This window comes from Pleurodeles waltl, chromosome 1_1 (assembly GCF_031143425.1).
Source record: "Pleurodeles waltl isolate 20211129_DDA chromosome 1_1, aPleWal1.hap1.20221129, whole genome shotgun sequence".
Lineage (NCBI taxonomy): Eukaryota > Metazoa > Chordata > Amphibia > Caudata > Salamandridae > Pleurodeles > Pleurodeles waltl.
The window spans coordinates 568673887-568697569 of record NC_090436.1 but is presented as its reverse complement, the minus strand read 5'-3'; the positions used below and the strand labels follow the sequence as shown (position 1 = coordinate 568697569).

The 23683-nt window shown below is 47.3% G+C and overlaps 1 protein-coding gene across 3 annotated transcripts in view; it reads left to right on the top strand.

Moving 5' to 3' along the window:
• Positions 1-23683, top strand: part of NUDT12 (nudix hydrolase 12) — a 129585-nt gene that overhangs the window by 55901 nt on the left and 50001 nt on the right. For all 3 annotated transcript variants that reach the window (XM_069226231.1, XM_069226238.1, XM_069226248.1), the window contains exon 4: positions 21974-22141. In XM_069226231.1, the coding sequence (XP_069082332.1) occupies positions 21974-22141 (168 nt within the window). The remainder of the gene's footprint in view (positions 1-21973; positions 22142-23683) is intronic.

The following is a 23683-nucleotide window of genomic DNA, read 5'->3' as shown; positions in this document are numbered from 1 at the left end:
CACGATTTATAGAGTGCAATTTCTCACCCGTAAGGATCTCAAGGCGCTGAGTGGGTTTATTCTCTGAGCTTCAATTGAAGAGCCAAATTTTAAGGTCCTTCCTGAATTGAGGTAGCAGTGGTGACTGCCTGAGGTGCAGGGTGTTCTAGCTCTTTGCCGCGAGGTAGGCGAAAGATCTTCCACAAGCCGAAGTCTTCCATATGCGGCGAATGGCGGCTAGTGCTTGTTGAGCAGAGCGGAGAGGTCTGGTGAGGGAGTAGAAGGGGATGCGGTGGTTGAGGTAGGCGAGTCCTAGGTCATGGAGGAACTTGTATGCGTGGACGAGGAGTTTGAAGTTAATTACTTTCTCAATAGGAAGCCAGTGGAGATCTCTTAAGTGATTGGAGATGTGTTCGGGCGGAGAATATCCAGGATGAGTCTGGGGAGGCATTTTGGATGTGCTGTAGTTTCTTCATGTTTTCCTGAGTGGTGCCGGCGTAGAGGGCATTGCCGTAGTCAAGTCTGCGGGTAACCAGGGCATGGGTTAAAATTTTGTGGCAGTCCTTTGGGATCCATTTGCTGATCTGCCAGAGAAGTCGTACTGTGTGAAAACAGGAGTATGCGACTGAGTTGACTTGGCGCGTTATGGTGAACAAAGAATCCAAGATGAAGCTGAGGTTGTGTGTGTGGTTTGTTAGGGTGGGGGGTAGTTGAAGGTGTATGTCCACCAGGAGTCGTCCCAGGCTGATGTGGAGTGTCCCAGGATGAGGATCTCGGTCTTGTCAGAGTTGAGCTTGAGGCAGCTGTCCTTCATCCAGGCGACAACGGCTTCCATCCCGTTGCAGAAGTTCTTCTTAGCAGTTGTGGGGTTTTCAGTCAGTGAGATGATCAGCTTGGTATCGTTGGCATAGGAGACTATGTTCAGCCTGTGGTTCTTGATGATGGATGTGAGCGGGCCATGTAAATGTTGAAGAGTGTGGGGCAAATGGAGGAGCCCAGTGGAACTCCACAGCTGATCTCTGTAGGTTCTGACAGGGAAGGCGGGAGTCTGACTGTGTTCTGCCAGACAGGAAGGAGCATATCCAGTGTAGGGCCGTTCAATGGATGCCAGCTGTGTGGAGTCTGGAGCAGAGGGTGAGGTGTGAGACCGTGTCGAAGGCAGCCAGTAGGTCCAATAGGATGAGGGCTGCTGTATGGTTGAGGAGCGAGCGGATGTCATCTGTGGCAGCATGGAGGGCAGTCTCCGTGCTGTGGTTGCTCCTCAAACCTGATTGGGAGAGGTCCAGGATGTTGTTGTCCTTGATGTGCTTATGGAGCTGAGCGTTGATGGCCTTTTCGATGACCTTGGCTGGGAAAGGTGGCAGAGAGATTAGGCGGTAATTCTTGAGGTCCCGGGGGTCGGCTGTGGGTTTCTGCAGGAGCTGGCAGATCTCAGAGTGCTTTCAGTCCTCTTGGAAGGTGGCCATCTCTATTGAACAGTTGAGGGTGTGGCAGAGCTAGAGTGCAATGGAGGTGTTGGCTTTGTTGAAAATGCATTGAGGACGGGTCCATAGGGGATCCGGAGTGGATGCAGCTCATGATGGTGCGGGTCTCGTTTGTGGTGAGGGTGGTGCAGGATCTGTGACGGTTCGATGGGTCGGAGCTGGGGAGTTGTTGGAGGGCTCGGAGGATCTTGGGATCCGAAGCTGTCTATGTCTTTGATTTTCCTGTGGAAGAAGTTGGCTAGTCCGTCATAGAGGTCTTGCGATGGAGGGATGCTTGCCGTTTCCGATTGGGGTTTGGCAAACTCTTTGACCGTGGCAAAGAGCTTTTGGTGTTGTGAGCGATGGTGCTGAGAAAGTCCTGCAGGGCGGCTTTCCTAGTGACTCTGATGAGATGGTGGAGGGATTTGGTGGCAGCGTTAAAGGCCTCAATCTTCTGGGGACTTGCTGTTTCTCCATCTTTTCTCCAGCCGTCTGCAGGTGCACCTCGATTCCTGGAGTGCGGGGGAGAACCAGCTGGCCATCTTGAGGTGGTGTTTAGCTGAGATCTTACGGAGAGGTGCTTGGGTGTTGGCGCATTCGGAGATCCAGTGGTGGAAGTTCCGTGCTGAGATGTTAGCATCTGTGGTGAGGGTGTGGGGTAGACTTGCTGAGGGTGTTGGTGAGCTGTTCCTCGGTGATCTGGTTTTATTTTCTGCTTGGGGCTCTGAATGTTCGGAGGTGGTTGGTCGGTGAGGTGATGGTGAAATAGATGCAGTGGTGGTCAGTCCAGTAAAGCATGGAGGTGTTGTCAACGGTGATGTTGTTGCTGATGGAAAAGATGGCGCTGGGTGTGCGCGTCCAGAAATGTGTGTTGGCGAGGTGACCATTTTCTTTAGTCCTATTGTGCCGAGGTTATCAAGCAGGGAAGCTGTGTTGGTGCCGTTGTCAGTGTGGTAGGTGAGGTTTATGGAGTTGCTGAAGACTTGTCGAGGGCCGGGTGGCCTGTAGATGAGGGTGCCACAGAAGATTGACTTGAGGGTGGTATGTATCTGGAAATGGAGGTGCTCCATGAGGGGCGAGTGTTCTGCCATGTTGGTTGTCAGGTGGAGGGCGGATTTGTGTACAATGACCAGGCTGCCGCTTGGGCAAGAAGGCCGGACTTTGTGGAGAAGTTTGTTGTCACAGGGGATGGCGCTGTCTGGTGCAGATGCTAGGTTTGTCCAGGTTTCAGTGAGAAAGGCAATAGTCTGGGTGGATGGAGTATAGTAGGTCCCAGAGTTCTGTGGCGTGTTTGTGGAGGGAGCGGATGTTGAGGAGGATGCAGCTGAGGTGCTCCGGGTTGGTGTTTGATGGCTCAGTTACAGGAGGGTCTGGTGCTTGGTGTAGTGTGAGAATGCAGTGACAGTAGAGGCAGGAGAACGGTCCATAAGTGATGCAAGCTGGCAGGCTGTGGATTGTCCCGTGTTCATCGTGTGGAGGGTCTCCGCGTGGTAGCGATGGAAGGTCGGAGGACCAGTGTTCTTGATGCTGGGTGCGGTCCAGGTGCGGACGGGCTTGCCTTTGGCATGGCCGCCATTAAGAAGGGGAGGGTGGGATGGGGGGGGGATGGGGGGGGTTCCAGTCAGCTAGGAGGCGGGAGGGTGGGAAAGTGGTTCGTAGGGAGGGAGGGAGGGGCGGGCCCACAGGGGCAGGAGCCATGGGGAATGGAACATGGGGAAACACGGGGAGAATGAAAGGCTGAAGGAGCGAGAAAGACAAGAAAGAAAAGAAAAAATAAGGATGACAGAAAAATAGGCAAAAGTAAAAAGTGACAGCAAAATACTTACAGATGGGCAGTAGGCCACAAGCGATGAGGCACAGGCGGGAGCGTGCGGGTGGAGGTGGGCCTCAAAAACATGTTTAAAGACACCTGGTGTTTTTAAACATGTGGATAGTGGATGCGCAACTACTTGCAAAACTCAATTCATACTACATTCAATACATACCCTGCACAAAGCAAGGGAGTGCCCATGGAGGTGATAGATGATGGAAGCCTTATAGTCACACAGTAAACATACAAAAAAGGGTTATAAAAAGGCCATCACAAAAGTGCACAAAGAATGGTGGAGGAGCCCTGGTAACGAGATCAGGGTTTTTAGTTACTTCATCAAACACCCTGCCAGTACAACTATCATGGACATCTGGTCTCCTTCTGGCGATACAGGAGTTTGTGAAGTGCTCTGTTTTTGTCTCGTAAATTGGCATGTAAGACGGAGTTGCGTGGGCATAACCTGTCTCCTGACCCCTCATGCCCGTGGCCCCCTGGGAAGTGGAGATCTATAGGCTTCCATGGATATTTGACCGCAACATAAATCAACATGCTTGCTACTGGCTTTCCTGCATATTTTCTCTAGGGATTTCAGAATTAATTGCCAAAACCAGTAATGTGCTTTGGAATTCTCTCTATTTGTACAATATTGCATCTGGGTCACTTGGGCGTGTCGCGTCTCATCACATGGCAGACATGATACGTGACCCCCCCTCCCCCCCCCCCTCCCCCCCCCAGAAATGAAGTACCCCTAATTCCCTCATTAACACTGTTATTTGAACAGGACTTTGGCGCTAATCTTAGTAGAGAGGGTTCGTGTAAGTACCGATGTCAACTGGGCATGGCCCACCAAGATGGCCGAGTAGATATGGCCAGTTTGAGCTCCTGACATGGAGGATCCCGCTACATCCTGCAACACTTTGTGAGCTGCGCCTATGCACAGAAAAGCGGACTGCCCGTGCCCTCTTGCCTCTGCACCCTAATGTCATCATCCTGTTGTGAGCCAAGCCTCTGCATCCGGGGAACTTTCCAAGGAAAGCTTCTGCAGTGGCTAGGCTGAGATCATGGCCTACACGACATGTTGCTCCCAGGCAACAGTGTGACCCCATAGCCATGTTCATTGCCCTGCAGCGAGGGCCTGCATTGAATGCTCTGCTGTCACCCCCGGGGGACTCCCTGAGGCCCGCTGGTCTGCCGGAGTGAAGACCTGAGGTGAGGGAGCAACATCCCACAGCAGTTGTGCCTGGCGTGGCGGCCCTTGGAGTTGTTCGACGTTCGGAGCGCCAACCGCGTGCAGGCGGTGCTCCGGGGCCTTGTAACACCCACAAACAGACTTGTGCGGGCAGGGAAACACCTAGATCACATACTTCAGCAGGAGTCAGCCATCATTGTCACCACCACATGGAGAATGCGCTACAGTTGCGGGCTGCGAAGAGAGATAACGGCACTGAAATAAGCGGCCTGCGACTGGAAACATGGAAATCCCCTAAAAAGGTGTAAATGGAGCAGCATATGTTTTACAGGTGCGCCTTGCGTAGAATATAAAGTGGGCCTGTACTCTCCTCACCTGGGCCAAGGTTGTGGACAGCAGTGGAAACATCCTGGTCAAAGGGACTAATATCCCCCTGAAAGAGGCTACAGCTGGACCAGCCGACTGTGACTGGGGCCCTGGACACTGCCATAAGTGGCCTGGAAAACAAAAGAAAATACTTGAATGCGTCTTGTCTTCGGTGGAGCACTGGACTGGGTATTCCCCTGGGGCCTAGACAACTGACTAAAAGGAATTACCCCCCAGAGAGGGGCAGAGACACGCGCAGATGGCCAGTTGACAGATATATACCCTACTATACAGTGGAGTGGAGGTAGGGGAAACTGGGAACAGTGATCAGGTAACATCTTTTGCATTGGGTGCAAGATGCTCAAAATGTCTGTTCTCCTTCTGCTGGGACTCAGACTGATACTTTGGACTGTTGAACTTGATGTTTCAGTGCACATTATACCTCTATGCTGGGAGGGACCAAGGTTTGGACAGACTCAGGTTGCCGAGTGCCATTTTGGGTCCTGTGACTTGTGGAGGTCTCCCAACTCTATCTGTTTCTAAACTTAGTGCTTATAGCAAGCTAGTTGGGTGAGGGAGGGTCGGTAACCTGGGGTGGGGTTTGGGGTGCCTGTGGGACGGAAGGGGAAAGAAAGACTGATGTTGTGGGGGTTTGTTCTACTTTAACAAAAAAAAGTGGAAAACAATTTTGCTGTGAAAATAGTTTAAATAGTTGATTTGTTTATAGGGGTAGCGTCCATCATCACATCGCACCTTGGACTGGGGTGTGGATCAAATTAATCGATAGTAAGGTACTGGACATTTAGTCAAGATGAGTATGGCGAGTCTTGGGACTAAACACAAATTGGTGACATGGAATGTGAGGGGTCTTCAAGGTCCGGTGAAGCTAAACAGAGTCTATGCATATCTACGGAGATATTTTGTATTGGTAGCATTCTTCCAGGAGACCCACCTATAGGAGGGATTGTATTAAATACCTTAAGAGAAGGAGAAGGGTACAGGTATGCACCATGTCCTATACTAGATATGCTTGAGGAACCTAAATATGGGTGGCCCTGGGAGTCCCATTTAATCACACACGGGTGCAGACTGATGGAGATGGGAGATATGTTTTATTCTGGAGGGCACACTGGATGCACATGAGCTATGTTTTATTAATGTCTACGATTCCAGCGTTGATGTTGGTGCTTTGTTTGGTACAGTGTTGGTGGTGGTACAGGTGTCCCTGACAGGGAAGAAAATCATGGCAGGTAACTTTGTGTCCTAGATGGGCAAATGGACAGATCACCACCTCGGCAGAACACTAAACCCGCATGACATCGGCATTGCTACAGATACTGACCGGTTTGGGGCTTGCTCATATATCAGGGTGTTGACACTCTCACACACGAGCATACTCCATGTTATACCCCAGTAGCAAACACATAGCTGCCTTGGCTACTTCTTTACCCACTCGGAAGCCACACACAGGGTGATGGATGTGCACTATCTGTCCCACTATGAATCATACCACTCACCCCTGTAACTCACATACTCACTGGCACTGCAAACACCAGTGGTACCATGGTGGAGATTCCAGGCTGATGCCCTGACCGAGTATTTCGAGTTACACTATCAGGGGCCCTGACCAAATATTTTGAACACTCGGGCAGTACGGGTATCAGGGCTACAAAATGGGATGCCATGAAGGTGGTGCTCCGTAGGGTATATATGGTGACTACAGTCGATATGTGCCACACGCTGTAGGAGGATTTGACGCAACATTAGGCTGTGCTGAAGGTGCATTAGAAAGTGATGTTCAGTAATCCAGCGGCCTTACGAGACTGGGACAGAACACGGCACAAGGTCTGTGAAGTCTGGGATAACCTGGAAAAACATATCCAGCATACTGGACAGAGGAGGAGGTAAATGGAGGGTGACAAGGCAGACCGTCTGATTAAATCTAAAAATGCGATGCAGCCCATTTTTGCGGTCCGGGAAGAACGAGGGTGTGTGGTGCACACCCAACAAACGATAAATTAAGTCTTTGCAGCCCATTTGTGGAAAACATATACTGTGCCGAGGAGCAAGACCGAGGTGCATCTGGTTCTGAAGTATTTAGCAGTACTACCACTGCCGTGCCTCTCGTCACAGGACTGCGACCAGCTGGGGGCGCATGTTAACTCTGCAAGAATTGTTTGGGACGATGGATGCCTTGAATATATCCAAGCCTCCCGGGGGATATGGATTCATGGCAGAATTTTATAAGGCCTCCTCGGGGACCCTTGTGGACAGATTACTACCAGCACATGTTGAAGCGTTAGAATAGGGGTTCCTCTCGGACTCAGTGAGGAAAGCACATATAGTCTTAATACCGAAGCTCGGTAAAGACTACCTTTGAGGCAGGCTCTTATCAACCACTTTCCGTGGTAAATTGGATCAGAAACTCCTTAGTCGTGTATTACCTACCAGAATGCTCCCTTTTCTGCACCGCTTGGTCCACATGGATCAATCGGGATTTATACCACATCGGAATACACTACGGAACCTACGTGGATAGAGGCATGAATTGCATGCACCTGAACTGGATGATGATCCCTATGCACTTGCAATTTTAGACATAGATCAAGCATTCAAATCAGTGTGATGGAACTATATCTGGCAGGTCCTGGACAGAATGGTACTGGGTCCAAATTTCATCCGATGGGTTAAGTTGCTGTATAGTGGCCAGACTACAAGGGTGCAAACTGTTTGCTGTGCGTCAGCAGAGATCTTGTTACAGAGGACTGCGTCAGGGGTGTGTGTTGTCCACCCCGATCTTTCCTTTTGCGATGGAGCCCCTGGCTTGTCATCTCTGGTAGACATTACATGGCTGGGATGTGTGGGTGGGCCGCACAGTACATGTGGTGTCACTGTATGTAGACGATACCATGGTCTACCTACGCCATCCTGACATATCATCCCAAGCTTGCTTACTATCCTACGTGAATTCTGGGAATTCTTGGGCATACAAGTTAAAAATTCTGTCTCTTGCCGCTGGGACATTTGAGGGAACTACCGATTGACTGCCTGCCATATGCGTGGCTGCCATGGAGGAAGGACAGTGTTTTTCACCCACAGGGAACGACAATTGTGCAAGCTGAATATGGGATGTGTAATTTCCAAACGGTGCCCCTCCATTGCTTTCTGGAACACGTTGAGACTATTTCTAATGGGGAAGTAGCACTAGTAGAAATGGTGGTACTGCCACGATACGTATACATCATGTAGGGAGCCACGTATGAGATCCCACAAAGGGTGTTCCATGAACTTGACTGATTATGTATAGACCTCCTCTGGGTGGGCAAGCACTGTAGAATAAACCTACATACTGTTTAAAGGGAGGCAGGTTGGAGGTTCCAGATTAGAAACTTTATTATCTGGTGGCACATCTTCAACACATCATACATTGGCTAGATGGAGAGTCTAGCTGGGAGAGGGCACTGTTGAAGGATACACACAATGGGCATGAGGAGGAGGAGGAGGAGGAGGAGGAGGAGGAGGAGGAGGAGGAGGAGGAGGAGGAGGAGGACACACGATCAAACAATACCTGTAGGGACTCCTCCCAGCGCAATAGGTTGTCCGAGTGCTAGAAACCTCCCCACACAAAAAAAGACATGTCCAAGTCCTGAGTGGGCGGGCGTAGAGGAGGCACACATGCAGAGAACCCGCTGAGACGAGAGGGTGACAGATGACTTGCTTTCTTGGCCTACTATGATGTAGGCATTATTGGAATCCTCTCAAGGAGACCCGGCAGAGGTAGCAGAATCATTGCCTGAGCTCTTTCAATCAGAGCAAGGTCCCTCCTTTCTCCTGACACATAGGCAGAATCGCAGCAGCATGCACAGGGCGACGGATGTTTCTTTCCACCATTTCACACACACCCCTCCCTCCCTCCTCCTAAACTGGGGTCTCAGGCAGCATGAATACGCTGGCGCCCTCTGGGTCATGGTGCTGTATCTGTCGACAAACCTCCTCCCACAGCACAGCACCAAGGGTGGTAACCCTTTATTCTTCACCATGGCCCCACCATGCAAGAGGATCACAGACTTTGGCACTTGGGCTGGCAGCCCGATTGGTTAAGTGGGCCTAACAGGTGAGAATTTCACATTGTACTCCCCAGAACCATGCAACAAAATCATGACTGGATCTTGCTTCCTCTCTCCATCGATCTCCTTCACTTCAAAGGGGCCCGGTGGTCTTTGATAAGGCAGCAGGTGGTACTTCAGGCTCCAGGCAAGTATTCTGACCCTCCTGTGTGGTGTCCCCTCACCCAGCCTGGGAAACTAGCCGACCATTGGTCCTCCAGTTCTGGTCACAACAGACAGAACTTGTGCTGAGCTGCTTTATGCTGATGTAGAGCTTCAGTTTGACAATTTGGGAGTTTCAAGTTCCTCTTTTTATAATCCATTCCCAGATACATTCTTAATTTGGTCTTTGAAATTCCTGTTCTGGGGGTTGCCCCTTTTGAAGTGTCCATTCCTCTATTGGTTTGCATCTGGATGTCAGTGATATGTGCATTAAAAGGTTACCAAAGGACCTGAACCCTTCTCTTGATGTTTCTCTTATCAGCCCATGTCCTTCCTTAGATGAGCCCAGGCCACTTTGATTTTCAGAATCAAAGAACCCCTATTGACCCTGGCTCTTCCTTCCTCCAATGTGTGTCCCACCCACCTCTCGGGAATCCAGCAATCCATAAATCTGTTTAGGGATAACCTCTACCTCTCCCTGCTCTGCAAGCAAGACCTGGGTCTCCCAAAATGGACCCCAGTATCTTCCATGTGCTGGGTTCACGCAAACACACAGACACACATTCTTCTGCACAAAAACTTGTGTGTAGCCTCCAATGTACTAAAACCTTGCAGGGCATCACTAAATGCCAGAGTGCTCATGCAACACCTCAAGCTTTCTCTCGCATGCAGTACCATCTCACAGGCCCAAATATACCCCCTCATGTATAGATAACGATGCACAATATTTTCTGGTGCACTTACTCTCCAAATGGCACCATGCATCATGGTGTGGCACACAATCTAATGTAGGCCATGGGTGAGTTAAACAGAAAGAAGCAGAACTTTACCAGAGTAGACCGGAACACCCTTCTCGTGACATAGTTAAAACGCCCTGTTCACTCTACTTATTACAAAAAACACAGTATGTTGACACCACCATCACTCTCATGCTACCTACCTCTTGGTGAAGGCAGTAGCTTTTCACCACTTGACGGTAGCGTTTTGAACACCTCTCCCAGTCTAAGAAAACCACAGTCCTTCAGACAGGTCTCGGTCATAACTCACATGCACGATCAGTGTTTCCTCAAGACCAAAAATCGCTATCAAGGATACAGATATCACTGCAGCTGTGTAACTGGGTCAAGGAATGTGCCTATCACGATGCAAGGAACTTTCCCGTCCCAATTCCTATTAAAGTACGTCTCTTTTACAAAGATAAGCACTAGGCTGGACAGTCAAGGTATTACACTCTTGAATGTTGAGCTTGTTGTAGGGGTTCTTCTTGTCAATTTGCTGAGCCAATAAATGACGAACCCTGGGACATCAGAGGCAAACGATCACAACCCCAAGTGCTGAGGACCAGTAGTCCCTGCTTGTCCTGTGGCCTGACAAATGGGATTGATATCTGCTAACAAAATGTGCTGCCAGTTTGATAAATAAGAAGACTTGCTGGCTAAAATGAAATTATGTTTGTAAGCTCATAGTGTTAATTTAAATTATGCAACTAAAAAAGTAGTCCTTAAATATAAGTTTACTTTTTGCACAGAAAGTAGTAGCTGTCACTAAAATATTTTAAAGAGGACAGATTGTGGAATAAATAGTAAAACATCCTGTAGGATACAGATGTTCCTCCATGGCAGCTGTAATATTCTATAAACTCATTCCTTGCATTGTGTAAGTCCTTAACCCGTGTCACTGAAATTATAGAACATTTAGAATTACTTATAGCCATCGTCCGCAAGAATGATACTGAGAACCAACCCAAGTGCAGTGTTTGTGTGAATCTAGAAGATGTGGAGATGCTTGTGGACACTGGACCCAGAATCACTATCTTATCAAAGGACACTTACAATAATTTGGGATGCATAGCGCCATTAACAGCCAGCAGAATTAATCCAGGAGCCGATGGTGGTCTTAAAATAAAATTGGAAGAGGTGTTCAATGCATGTTTGTCATTCAAGGATAAAAACATATTCATAAAGGTTTTTGTGGTGCACTACAATGTCGACATCTTGGGCTGGGTAGAACAGCTAAAACTAAGAAGGATGATTAACCCATGTCAACGTCATTGTGTTTTCAGTGTCCAAGAAGATGATTTGGTAACACTTCTTGAGGAGTACAAAGGAGTATTAAGTGAAAAATTAGGATTTCAAACACAAAATAATCTTAAAAACAGACACGATCCCTGTCAAACAGCGTGTCAGGACTATACCCTTGTCAGCGTACACAAATGTTTAAGACATACTCAAGGATGGGTATAACATTGGCATAATTGAACCAATCAAGGCATCAGAATGCTATCACCCATAGTCATCCCAAAAAAAGAAAAATGGCACTATTCATTAATTGCATTGACCTTCGCCACTCAATCGCCATTTGATAGATGATTTTCAGCCCTTCATTCTAATAAACGAGATGGTGATGACACTGGACAAAGCTAAAAAGGATCAAAAAATTAAACAGCATTCATCTCTCATGAGGGAGCTTAGCAGTTTTGCAGTATGCCTTTTGGTCTATGCTCAGCGTCGTCTCCCTTCCAACGTGTGATGAACCAGCTTTTCACTGGTATGGAAGCTGTAAGGTCATTCCAAGGTGATATATTAATTTACAGCAGTACAAAGGAAGAGCACATATCTGTGTTAAAGATGGTCTTGCAAAGGATTCAGGACAGCGGGCTGACACAAAAAAAAACAATGTACATTTTTCAAAGGGACTGTAGAATACCTTGACACCTTATAGATCAACAGGGTGTTTGAACAAAACCAGCTCTGAATCCGTAATCTCAAGGTCTCCTGCCACAAGTAATAAGTAGGAACTTTCATCATTCCTGGACATGTGTGAATTCCACTATAAGTTCATACAAAACCGCACTATGAAGGTACAACCACTTCGAAAATTGATAAAGGAAAACACTGAATTTACTTGGAACGAGAAGTGTGAGCAGAGCATGAAGGACTTAAAAAGAGAATTTAAATTGGTGTCATCCTTGCAGTCTTTCAATGAAATTGTTACAAAGTATTGTAACCATGGATGCAAGTGTGAAATACCATTGCCTTTGCTTCAGTTAAGTTTAGAGGCCCAGAGACAAGATATTCAGTAATTGAGCAAGAGTTATTAGCCTGTGTTTAGGCGGTTACAAAATGTAACAGTTTTCTGTGGGGTGAAAGAGTTTATCATTGGTGCAGATCATAAACCTTTGGCATTTTAGAACGAAAAAGTTCTGGTAAAACGTCCCCAAGAATAGCAAATTGGCGTGCAAATTACAAGAGTACCAGATTATGATGGAACATATACTCAGCAGAATGAATGTTTCGGCTGACCACCAGTCGCAAGCCGCCTGTGATGATAAATCAGGCTGTAGTGAGATTGAGAATGATAATTTGCTGGTTGCATGCTTGCTTGACTGATGAGTCCAGTAGCACCATTACTAAAGAGTGGATGACAGGAAAATAAAACCATGACGACACACATGTGCTCCATGGCACGAGTGGAATTACTTGAGGGTCCCTGGATAAAAATTGCCGTTGTTGAGATAGATTATTTCAGCAAATGGATTGAGGTCAGATTTGTATCTCAATCCACCACGTTCCAAGTGATTGAGTTCCTGATGGAATTATTTTGTAAGGAAGGCTTCCCACATCAGTTAGTCACTGTCAATGGGGTGCAGTTTGTGTCCCAAGAACTAGTTACGTTCATGAAATTGAATGGCATATAATATATAAAGTCATCCTTGTAATTTCCCCAAAACAACAGCCAGGTCGAACAGGCCAATCGCCTAATCAAAGAAACCGTTCAAATGGCTTTGAGGTCTCACATTCCCATGGAAGCGGCCCTTAGAGCAAGACTGCGGCCCTACTGCACCTCTCCGCACAATACTACAGGTAGAACTCCCTTTGAGTTGCTCAGAGGAAGAGTGACCATTACACAATTGCAACTATACTGGTCATTGGCATGGAAGAAATGGGAACATGAGAACATGAGAGAAAAAGAGATCACAGTGAGAAGTTTAGTGGATAAGCGCCAAAAGCACATGAGCAGCATCAACAATGCTAGAACTGCAGTGAAACAAATGTTTTTGTGTACAGGTGACATGGTAAGAGTGAAATATCCTATAAAACGACCAAACACAACCAGATATAGTGAACCAAGGTGTGAGGTTAAAACAAAAGTCACTGCTGTTTTACTAGACAATGGTCAGTGGTGGAACTGATCAAATGCTGTCAGAATTAGATCTTCAAAACTAGTAGTTGATGGTAAAGCTACTCAAAGTAATGTTCCAAAGTTAATTAATAATGCAGACAGCAGTGAACAATGTAAAGCATGTGATACTGGTCCCAACAGTGAAATTTATGCAAATAACGCTGCCAATCCAAGTGGTACTGTTTCGACCAAAAGAACAATTGTTCCACCTATCAGATTCAAAGAATTATGTATTGGACTAATTGTTGAAAAAATGTAATATTCTGTAAACTCATTGTTGCAAGGTGGGTCATTAGTTGTGTGGTCTGCACAAGTAATGGGTCCGCACACAACCACCACTGGGAACCAAACACCCCATTGTAGCGCTTGACTTTCATAGATTAGCGCTACAGAGCAGTCCAAAGCTTACTCAGGGGAGGTGTTGTGGGCTCGTAATCCCCATTCTTGAGCACACAAGCATGACTCTCAATAAATGATTGTCCAGGCTGTGCTTTTTCTTTTGATAAAATAAAAGTACATTTATTACACACTCGCACTACTCAATACTATGCAACATTTTACCAATATACACAAATTGATGGACTTATTCTTGGATGACAATGTGTAATTTCTCATGTCTCCCCTGAGGGAAAATATAATCCAACAACCCACATGGCAAAACAATCCCTGGCATCCCAATGCAACATTTGACAGTAATGTAGAGTGAGAGCACCAAAATCTGGCAAATAAGTACATCTATTGTGCGAGAAAGTGGTTATCCGTCTCATTACGCAAATCAGCATTAACAAGCAACGTATAGAGACAGGTTTACATACCTTAATAAGTGAAGATTACTTCTAGATTACTTTTTGGTTACCTTGGATTAACCTTGTGTAATACCATCCTATGCCCCTAAAGGGTGCAGTCACACAAACAAAGACAAAAGTTCCAAGATGTTGATGCTTTACATTTGGTTGTAACCCTTGGATGGTTACATTTCTTTTGTCCCACCCAACCTAGGGTGGGGACACAAACATTGCGTTGGGAGGATGCTGCGCTGGTCCTGCAGCTCCCCCTGGCAATGGGCGCTTGGTTGGTGGTGACCCCGTCTTCCTGGGGCCACCACGAGCTGAGCACGCAGCTCAGAATGACGTTGGGCCTTGCAAGGCCTTGTGGAATATATGCACACCTAATGAGCGGCTAACCTGCTGTGCCGGGGAGAGCCCCTTTGCTTCAAGTCATGCAGTCTCGTGCTGCTGCATTCCTCGTGGTTTGCGGGGTGTCCGGTCCCACCTGGACACCCCCAGAATGGTGGCTTTGTTGGAGGACAGCACGGCAAACCTACCCCGGGCTGCCCTAGTGTTTGGGGGTCGGGGGTGTCCGGTCCCACCTGGACACCCCTGTCATCCGCCTCTTTGGTGGAGAGCATCATTGGGAGGCTACCTCCAGCTTCCCTCTTGCTGAGGGGTGTCCAGTCCTACCTGGACACCCCCGTCAGGTGAGTGCTGTTGGGGAGTGGCTCGGGGAGCCCGCCTCCCCCCCCCCCCCCCGGCTGCTCCCACCGACTTCCTGCATGGCCAGCACCATCAGAGCCGCCTGGGGGAGTACAAAGGCACTCCCCAACCTCTTCTGCTGCATCCAGGTCCCTTCCTCATTTGACCTCTTTGCAGGCCCCAGAATGAGGTCCGGGGCCCCTTTGTCGACTTTTCACACGGGGCGTGATGGCACCCCCTGACTTCCTCTTCCTAGTGGTGCCCGGGGATAGGATCTGGGGCCCCGGCTCCAGTTTTTCGGGGAGCGCAACGATGTTCCATGGCTTGAGCTTCATCTGCAGGCACTGCCTCAGCCAGCAGCCATCTTTGCGGGGGCGCAATGGCATCCCCTACCATTCTTCTTGGCGGGGCCCCAGGATGGGGTCCGAGGCCCCCTTCCGCCATTGTCGCTGGGAGCGTGACTGTGCTCCCTGCCTTCCTTCTCTGTGGGGCCCCGGGGAGGGGACCAGGGCCGTCCTAGCTCCTCTTCACGGGGGTCGCAACTGCGGCCCCGGCTTTACTTCATTTTGGGGCAGTCCCCAGGCCCTGGTCCACCCCAGGGGCATCGACCGGAGCAGCAGCGGAGCCCCACACTCTTTGCCACTCGCTCGGGCATAGGTCAAAGGTCACAGACCTTCTCTGTGGAATATCTCAGGCCCCCAAGGGCCGATTTTTATGATTCTCGTGTAGTTTCATTCCTGGTGATGGCCCTTGCCTCCTGGCCTAGAAGGGTCCCAGATTACAGAGTCCCACTGACTCCCTGCCTTCCTTCTGGAGGTCCTCCTTTTCTTCTGGGCTTAGCGCTCCCCTTGCGCTAGCCCAGCCTTTCCCCCAACTAGTCCTCAGGTGGAGTAAGGGAACCAGTTTACCTGGCCCTGGCCTGTGCCTCGCTGGGCCTGAAGTCCTTCAGGAGCTGAGTCCCTGCCCCAGGGGGCTGTCGGGGGGGGTCTTCTTTCCAGTTGTTTATTCCACCCGGCTGCAGTCTGTGTCCAGCAGTGAAGCACAGCCAAAAGAGAGAGCTCTACCCTGTGCAGGACCTTTCGAGTGGGGGTGGAATTGTCCAGCCTGTCTGCCCATCTGGCTAATCCAGATGTGCCACATCACTTCCTTGCCCCTGTCCCCACCTCACTGCACAGTCTTCTGGGATAACTCAAAATGGCGTCATCCAGGAGCTAGGGCCACATGTGCTCTGAAACTCAGCCCCTTCTTCCTAACATTCCTTTCAGGGCTTCTCCGCCCATTTCCTGGCAGGGGCTGACAGCTGACTGATTGATGCAAGGCCCTGCTCAGGAAGCTGGATAGAGCAGTAATTGACCCTAATCCTGAGCTGAGTCAGAGAAAGATGACATTCTTGGATGACCCGTAAGTTGTACAACTATGCTTTTGTAACTTGCTGCATCATTCTTTTCATACAGGTTAGGGTGTACATTGGTGTGATTCTGGTCTCTGTGGGCCCTAGGGGACCGGAGTTAAGCCCTAGGCTACTCTTTCCCATTGACATTGAAAGGAGTGACCCTACAGTGAAAAGACAGTAAGTACTCTGATGTTGACATGTACTGGACTATCGCTCCTCTGTGTACACCCATCTCATCAGGCCTACGCTGGGTCACCACCCACTCTGCAAAGTTCCTTTTGTGCCACACTCCCTAAGCACAGTTCTTGGGCTGCGCACACCAGGAACCCTCCCCGCGCAGCCCTTACTTGGGTGCACACGCGTCCTACTCTTGCTGCGCCACAGCAGCCTTTCCTTAGCAAGGTGGCACTGGTGGTCACACGCGCAGTCCATTTTTCCATGAGTTTACTGTGAGGGAGTCCCTGACTAGGAGGCTCCCTCACAGTAAAAGGGCAAAAACCAGGTGGTGAAAAAGCAAAAAATCAGGGCGGAGCAGATGCTCCGAACTGTCTTTTCGCACTCATTCCTTGCATTGTTTAAGTCCTTAACTCGTGTGTCTTATCTTCCCTTATTCCTCTCTGTCTACCCTTGTGTGTGCGTGCGTGCGGCAATTGGCGCACACCGTTTTTAGAATGTTGAGTTAGGCTGGAAGCACAGGTGAATGTTAACTGATATTCTGTGAGGAAACATGAGAGAATACAGCTGTACCTAATGCAACCTCTCGCCTCTTCATTACTACACATCCAAGGGCAGATTAGTGATATTTTTGTTGGTGTAGTTTAAATTTAAAAAAATACCACACAGAAACCTGTGACATGTTAGTATATGCAATGGTTTGGTTTTGCAACCAGTGGTGTGTAGAGGTAGAGACCTCTTTATATTTTAATTCAAGTATATTGCACTCTCCAAAAATGTTGGACAGAATAATTGAAGAGATTGTCAGAAACAGAGGTCCAGCAAGCATAGCCTATATGATTTCAACAGTGGGCTGTTGAAACTCCTTTAAGATTTCCTGGTGACAGAAAATGACCAGCAAAGTGTTGCAAATGAACCAAGTATCACTAGATAGTCAATAGATTTATGATGCTTGTGCCATGGGTTTAAGACCTACCTAGAGCTAAGTCACCTGGAAACTGTATTTTAGTTGGTGATGTAACATACTGTAGACCTCTTTCCATGTAGTCTCTTTCATAGCTCTTAACTATTAGAGCATAATGTCCTACATTGGCAGGCTGATGCAGCAGTTCTATATATTTTTTGTTTTTATCACTGGCATGTGCCTCAAAAATGAAAAAAATAGAAAAATATTGCTCCTTAAACAGGGCAGCTTTATAATTGAAATGAAATTAACATTGCATATAGTATTAGTAGGACTGACTGGTGCTTCTCAGTAAGCAGGCTATTTAGAAAGGGGTTAGGACACATCGAAGCCAACCACATCCTCAACCCCTCCCAGTCCTAATTCAGTAGCAATCACAGCACCAAAACTGCCCTCTTGTCAGCCACAGATGACATCCGTACCCTACTGGACCGCAACGAGACAGCTGCCCTCATCCTACTCGACCTCTCCGCCGCCTTCGACACAGTCTCCCACACCACCGTGTGCACCAGACTACAGGGCGCGGGCATACACGACAAAGCCCTGAAGTGGATCCGCTCCTACCTCACTGACCGAACCTAGAGTCAAGCTCCCACCTTTCACCTCTAAGCTGACGGAAACCAGATGCGGAGTTCAACAGGGCTCCTCCCTCTTCAACATCTACATGACCCCGCTCACCCAGATCGCCAAAGACACCACAGGCTCAACATCATCTCATACGCAGATGACACTCAGCTCATTCTCTCCCTCACTGATGAACCATCAACAGCCAAAAAGAACTTTAACAATGGAATGAAGGCAGTCACTGAATGGATGAGGGACAGCTGCCTCAAGCTCAACTTAGACAAGACGGAGATCCTCATCCTGGGGCCTGCCACTTTCACCTGGGACGACTCCTGGTGGCCCCGTAGTCTCGGAACTGCTTCACCTCTGACCAACCATGCCCGCAACCTCAGCATCATTCTCGACTCATCACTGTCCATATCCCGCCAAGTCAACACCGTCTCCTCAGCATGTTTCCACACCTTTTGCTTGCTTCGGAAGATCTTAAAGCGGATCCCCATCGACACAAGGAGAACAGTCACCAAGGCACTCATCAGCATAAACTCGACTACGGCAATGCACACTATGCCGGAATCAACAAAAAAACTTCAAGCAAGACTCCAGAGAATACAGAATGCCACTGCCAGACTGATCCTGGATATCTCCTGACACATCTCTGCCTACCTAAGAGACCTACACTGGCTCCCCGTCGTCAAACGCATCACCTTCATACTCCTGACCCATGCATACAAGGCCCTACACAACGTCAGACCTGTCTACCTTAACCACCACCTCTCCTTCTACGCCCCCTGGGGGCAACTCTGCTCAGCACAGCTGGACTTCGCCACCATCCCCAGGATCCGGAAGAATACAGCTGGAGGAAGATCCTTCTCCTACCTCACAGCACAAACCTGTAACACAATGCTGCTCCACCTCAGGCAGTCCCCATTGCTGGCTCAGTTCAGGAAGGATCTCAAGACCTGGCTCTTCGACTGACCCGCGTCCCTCAGCTATAGCCTTGAGACCCCATGGGTGATAAGCTGTGCTTTTCATAAATGTTGATTGATTGACTGAATAAAATATTAATTGTATTGGCATAAAAAAAAGATACTGTTGGCTTTGAATTACTGTAAAATGAATACATAGATAATGTACATAATGATGGTAAAAAAAGTAACAAGTATTGGCAAAGTAAATAGGTCTCGCCAGTGAAAATGTTTGACTTTACCAATGCATGTTTTTCCCTCCTGGAAGGCCATCGCAAATGTGTACACATTCTTGGTGGCCATCTTTGAAATTAGATTCCTATGCTTTGAGAAAATGTTAAAAGAAATTGTGACAATTAATGTCCGTCGATGCCAAACTCAAATATGTATGAATCTGTGGTATACTAATTACATTCAAACATGCCCCCACCCACGTGTGGCTGGTTATCTTGGAGTAGTCAACAAAAAAAATGTATATCTCACCAGGAAGAGAGAGAGGGAGAGAGAATAGTCCTCCACATGCTCTCCAAAGCTGTCTGATGTCACAAGCGGAAGGATATATGGCATCAAATTTAAACACTAAGACCGAAAAGGTCCTTGGGGATATAAATAATTATCAAGTATAGGGAGGACATCGGACGCAGGAAAGTGAGCTAAATAAGCAGGCAATCCAGTCATGAGTGATGGACAGGCATAATGCCCACTCTGTTTATTGTATGGTTCACAATTGGTCCAGGTGTAGGTGAGACCATAAAAAGGATAAAGAATGGACCTCCCCCCCCAATGCTGCCTGCTGTAGAGTACAGAAGAAAATAAATGACAGTTGAACATACTAATAGAAGAAGAAATGTAACATAAAGCCACTCTTTGTATGCATTTATCTATGTGCGTGTGTGTATATGTATGACATATATTTTCAATTATAAGAGGCTGCTGGATAGCTAAAGTTATCTCCAGGTCAATAATCAGTCATGCGGACAGGGCATCACAAAAAAGCCAGCAAACTTGAGAGGTGAGTAACTGGTATATTCTTTAGTTGACTTATGGTGAGGAAAATGTTAGTATTAAAGAGGAGGCAGCACAGCAGAGAATAGGGCAGAAGTGGTAGGAGAATAGATAAGGCAGAACCCTCAGCACTGTTGAGCTGCCAGGGATTTAGAGTGCTAGTAAGATTGTTACATTAATAGCCAGCCAAACGTATGAACACATCCCCATGACATTGACAGTGTCCGTTCCTGATTAAATTGAGGAAAGGGGAAAATTGCAGGGGAAGCTCCTTCACTAACGCGTTAGGGCATCGCCCCACTGGATTGTAGAAAAAGGAAAAATGAAATGATAATAATGCTATGTTATTATCAGTTTATTTTTCCTGGGATTAAGGGGGTGGGCTGGGCTGGAGTGGGCCGGAGGACTGGAGGAGGGGTTTGTGCACCACAAAGTGCACATGTCTGTTTGGCCGGCCATGTTGCGCTGGCCAAACAGCCATGTTCACTTTGCATGTTCTCTACCCGGCTGTATTGCACAGTTGAGTGGAGAACATGCACAGGCGTCCACTTCCAGTCTGAGCGGTGAAGCAGGCCACTCAGACCAATCACGACGCTGCTGTCATGCTGGTGACAGCAGTGTTGTGATTGGCTGGGAGCCTGTGTGCAGCTGGGAAGAGTGCGAGGATGGTGGGGAGACAAAAACGTCTCCCCAAGAAGGTAAATATTCTTTTTTTTTTTTTACAGCCCCTCCACCCCTTCCCAAGAGCACCCCACCCCGCCCTGCCTCCTCCATTCAGTGGCAGCCGCCATTGGAAAATCGGCAAAGATGAGGGAAAAGGGTGTTACTTCAAAAAATAAAAGAAGCATGCAAGGGATTTGTGGTGGAACAGAAAACATTACGAAGTATAACTAAAGCAGGTCCTGAGATCTAGTTAATTAGCCTGAACTTAGCTTTGTCACGTACATTCACAATGCACCGCTCGTGTGTGTGCTGTTGTCTTCGTTGATCCCATATGGCTGGTATCTCTGTAGAACTGGCAGCAGTCAGTTGTAGCTTTTTACATGGGAGCAAGCTGTTCAGCATCTCTATCCTTCTAACGAGTGGCATTGAACTCATTCGTAATACCCCATAACTCTACATGAGATCATTAAGAGGTACATTTTGTTTTGTATACTTACTGTCTTGCATGAGTGGGCATATAACTGTTTATCAATAATGTTTGAAGCCAGAAGAACAGATATTGCTTGTAAAACATTGCTTTTCCATCAATAAGTTCCCAATTGATCATGAAATTACAAAATATTTTCATTAAAGCAAGAAACAATATTGTTAAATATGTATACAGAACTAATAAATTACAATTACATACCAGAACAAACACATTAAATAGCAATTTAGATCTGGTTACAGATTGTTTTAGTTTGTATCTCATGGCAACGTACAATCAGAACTACTTAGAGAGTGAACTTTGAACAGCCCCCTGCAGCCATTGGCTTCCTGTGTTTTTCCTGTTTTGCTGTTGATTGAATGAGCTGTCGGTCAAGGCCATGGCATTTTGTGGATGGTAACATTGTAGATTTTTTTTGCTATCGGGTTTTGCTGATGGAGCTCAAGTAGTGCTCTTTAAGGCCAACCTACCGGATAGCACAACCTGTCTGGCTGCAAACAAATATTTTGTGGGCATCCCAAGAACATACAGTGGGTTTAGAGCCTGCCCATTGCTTACCGTTAGCAAAGCCAGCTATCACTCTTGTTTGCTTCCTTCTTATGCCTTCCTCTTCTTGTGTTTGTCCCTGTGCGGAAGCATAGCCTGTTTACCATCCTTATGATTGAGTGGCATTCATCCTTCCACTGCTTACGTACACAGAACTATGTTTTTCTTTTTGGTTTAGAACTCCATAAGAGTGCATGTTTTACTGGCTCTCTCTTGAGTGCTTCCCCCATTAATCACTCTGAGAGGGCATGTGTTTTCTAGCTCTCGCTCTTTTTATTGCACTGAATTGACAAGAAAAAACATTGTTTCTTGGCTTTCCAGTATTAGCTGTTGCTGATGGTGAAATTAGATAACTTCCACAATATTGTGTACCTAGATCGATCACATAGGCACTTGTGAGGCACGTGATTGTTTTTATAATCGCACTAGGGATTATTTTAGTAGGGTAACGTTGCAATTCTGATTGTTGTTTGTCCTTTAAAGGAGTGGTAGCACAAGCAAGATCGGTTCTGGCCTGGCATACTCGCTACAAGTTTTGTGCAACATGTGGAAGCGCAACCAAGATTGACGAAGGTGGATACAAAAGAACATGCTTAAGGGAAAAATGTGCCAGTCTCCAAGGTGTTCATAATACGGCATACCCACGAGTCGGTAAGGCTGACATTAAAACAAAGCTACTTGTTTTAGAGGATTCTACCTAGGACTGATATTGTAAAAACAAATTTGGTTATGTCACTTTGGGCTGTGGAGGTACATTGAGCTGTTTTTAAAAGCCGAATAACTACGAGTGTCCTGTTGTAATAAATAACTGAAGCACAAGGGCGATGGGTGTAATGCTTGCAGAAGTCTCGAACGCCTGGCAAACACTCGAGCTTCATTGCAGTCGTTTGTCTTTCTCTCCCTTCCATGATTCTCCAGACGGACAAAATTGCACCTTACCGATAACGCCAACAGTGCCGAAGGTGGTCTGGGCTGCTTGTGGTCCCATCATGAGGGGACCTGGCTTGGCTTTCCGGACTGGACTGGTTCTCTTGAAGGACCAGTGCTGACTGGAATGCTGCCCTGAGTAATTTCCAGTATTTGGGAGTTTTGCATGTAATCCACCCATCATATTTGTGTTTCATTGCAGAACCACAAGCATTTGTATGACAACAGTAAACGTTCTTATGACAAGATTCAGCCAATAGTGTATTGCCTCTGTGAAGTAGTTTCCTAAACACTCCTATAGCTGAAATTGTAAATGCACCTGTTGACTAAAATATGGCTAAGAAGCAAAAAATTACTACACAGTTTCTCCTTAGTATTCCCAACTGTCACACAAGATCTGGGTTAATGCACCTTTTCGAAGGCAGAAAGTAAAAACACAGCCATTTTGAAAACTACCTTCAATGTCTCTGGGCGATTTCATAAAATCCTGGCATATCCCCCTTGTTTATCGCCCGGGATGTATGAGATTAGTAAATGTATGTCAGTTTCATACAGCTTCTCAATCTTAACCTACGGTTTAAATTTACTTAGGATCGTTTAAGCTAACTACAGAAAGGTGCTGTTTCATACTGCTTTTTTTTTTTTTTTAACTAAGCCATCATATTTTGTGGATTCCTGTACGTTTCTGGAATGCAATGCCAGCTCTCTACCATACGAAGTAACTGTTAGGGTCAGCCTTTGGTCTACTGACTAGACTGACAGAAGACAGGTCGTGTGTGATATCCAGATAGGAATTCCAATCACAGTTGAGGAAAGCCAAAAGGAACTCTCAGGCCTGTAAGCAAGACACCTATATTTCAGCTGTGACCCATTATCCCCCCCTTTTGTGACTTTTCGTGGCAGTAATGCAGTCCTGTCTGTGGTGAACCATTGCCAGATGAAGTGCACCCTCCTTGTCCCGCGGCCGCTCCCTGCATGGGAGAGGACTCAACACCAGAGATATGGAAACTTTGGCTTTAGTGTCGTTCACTAAGCATATGCATGTCAGAGAGTTGAGACCGCTTTACACACGCTCTAAAGCTTTTACCCTCTTGAAGCTTACTCTGGAAGACATAATATGCTGTCAGGAAGTTTTACTGCCTTTATTTTCCATCTGCTGTGGAATTTATCCACACACTGAATATGAGAGAGTCAGATCCGAGGAAAAATACACCAGTAAGGTGACTCCTTTATTTTAGTCTGCAGAATGTCTTCCTTTCCCCAGAC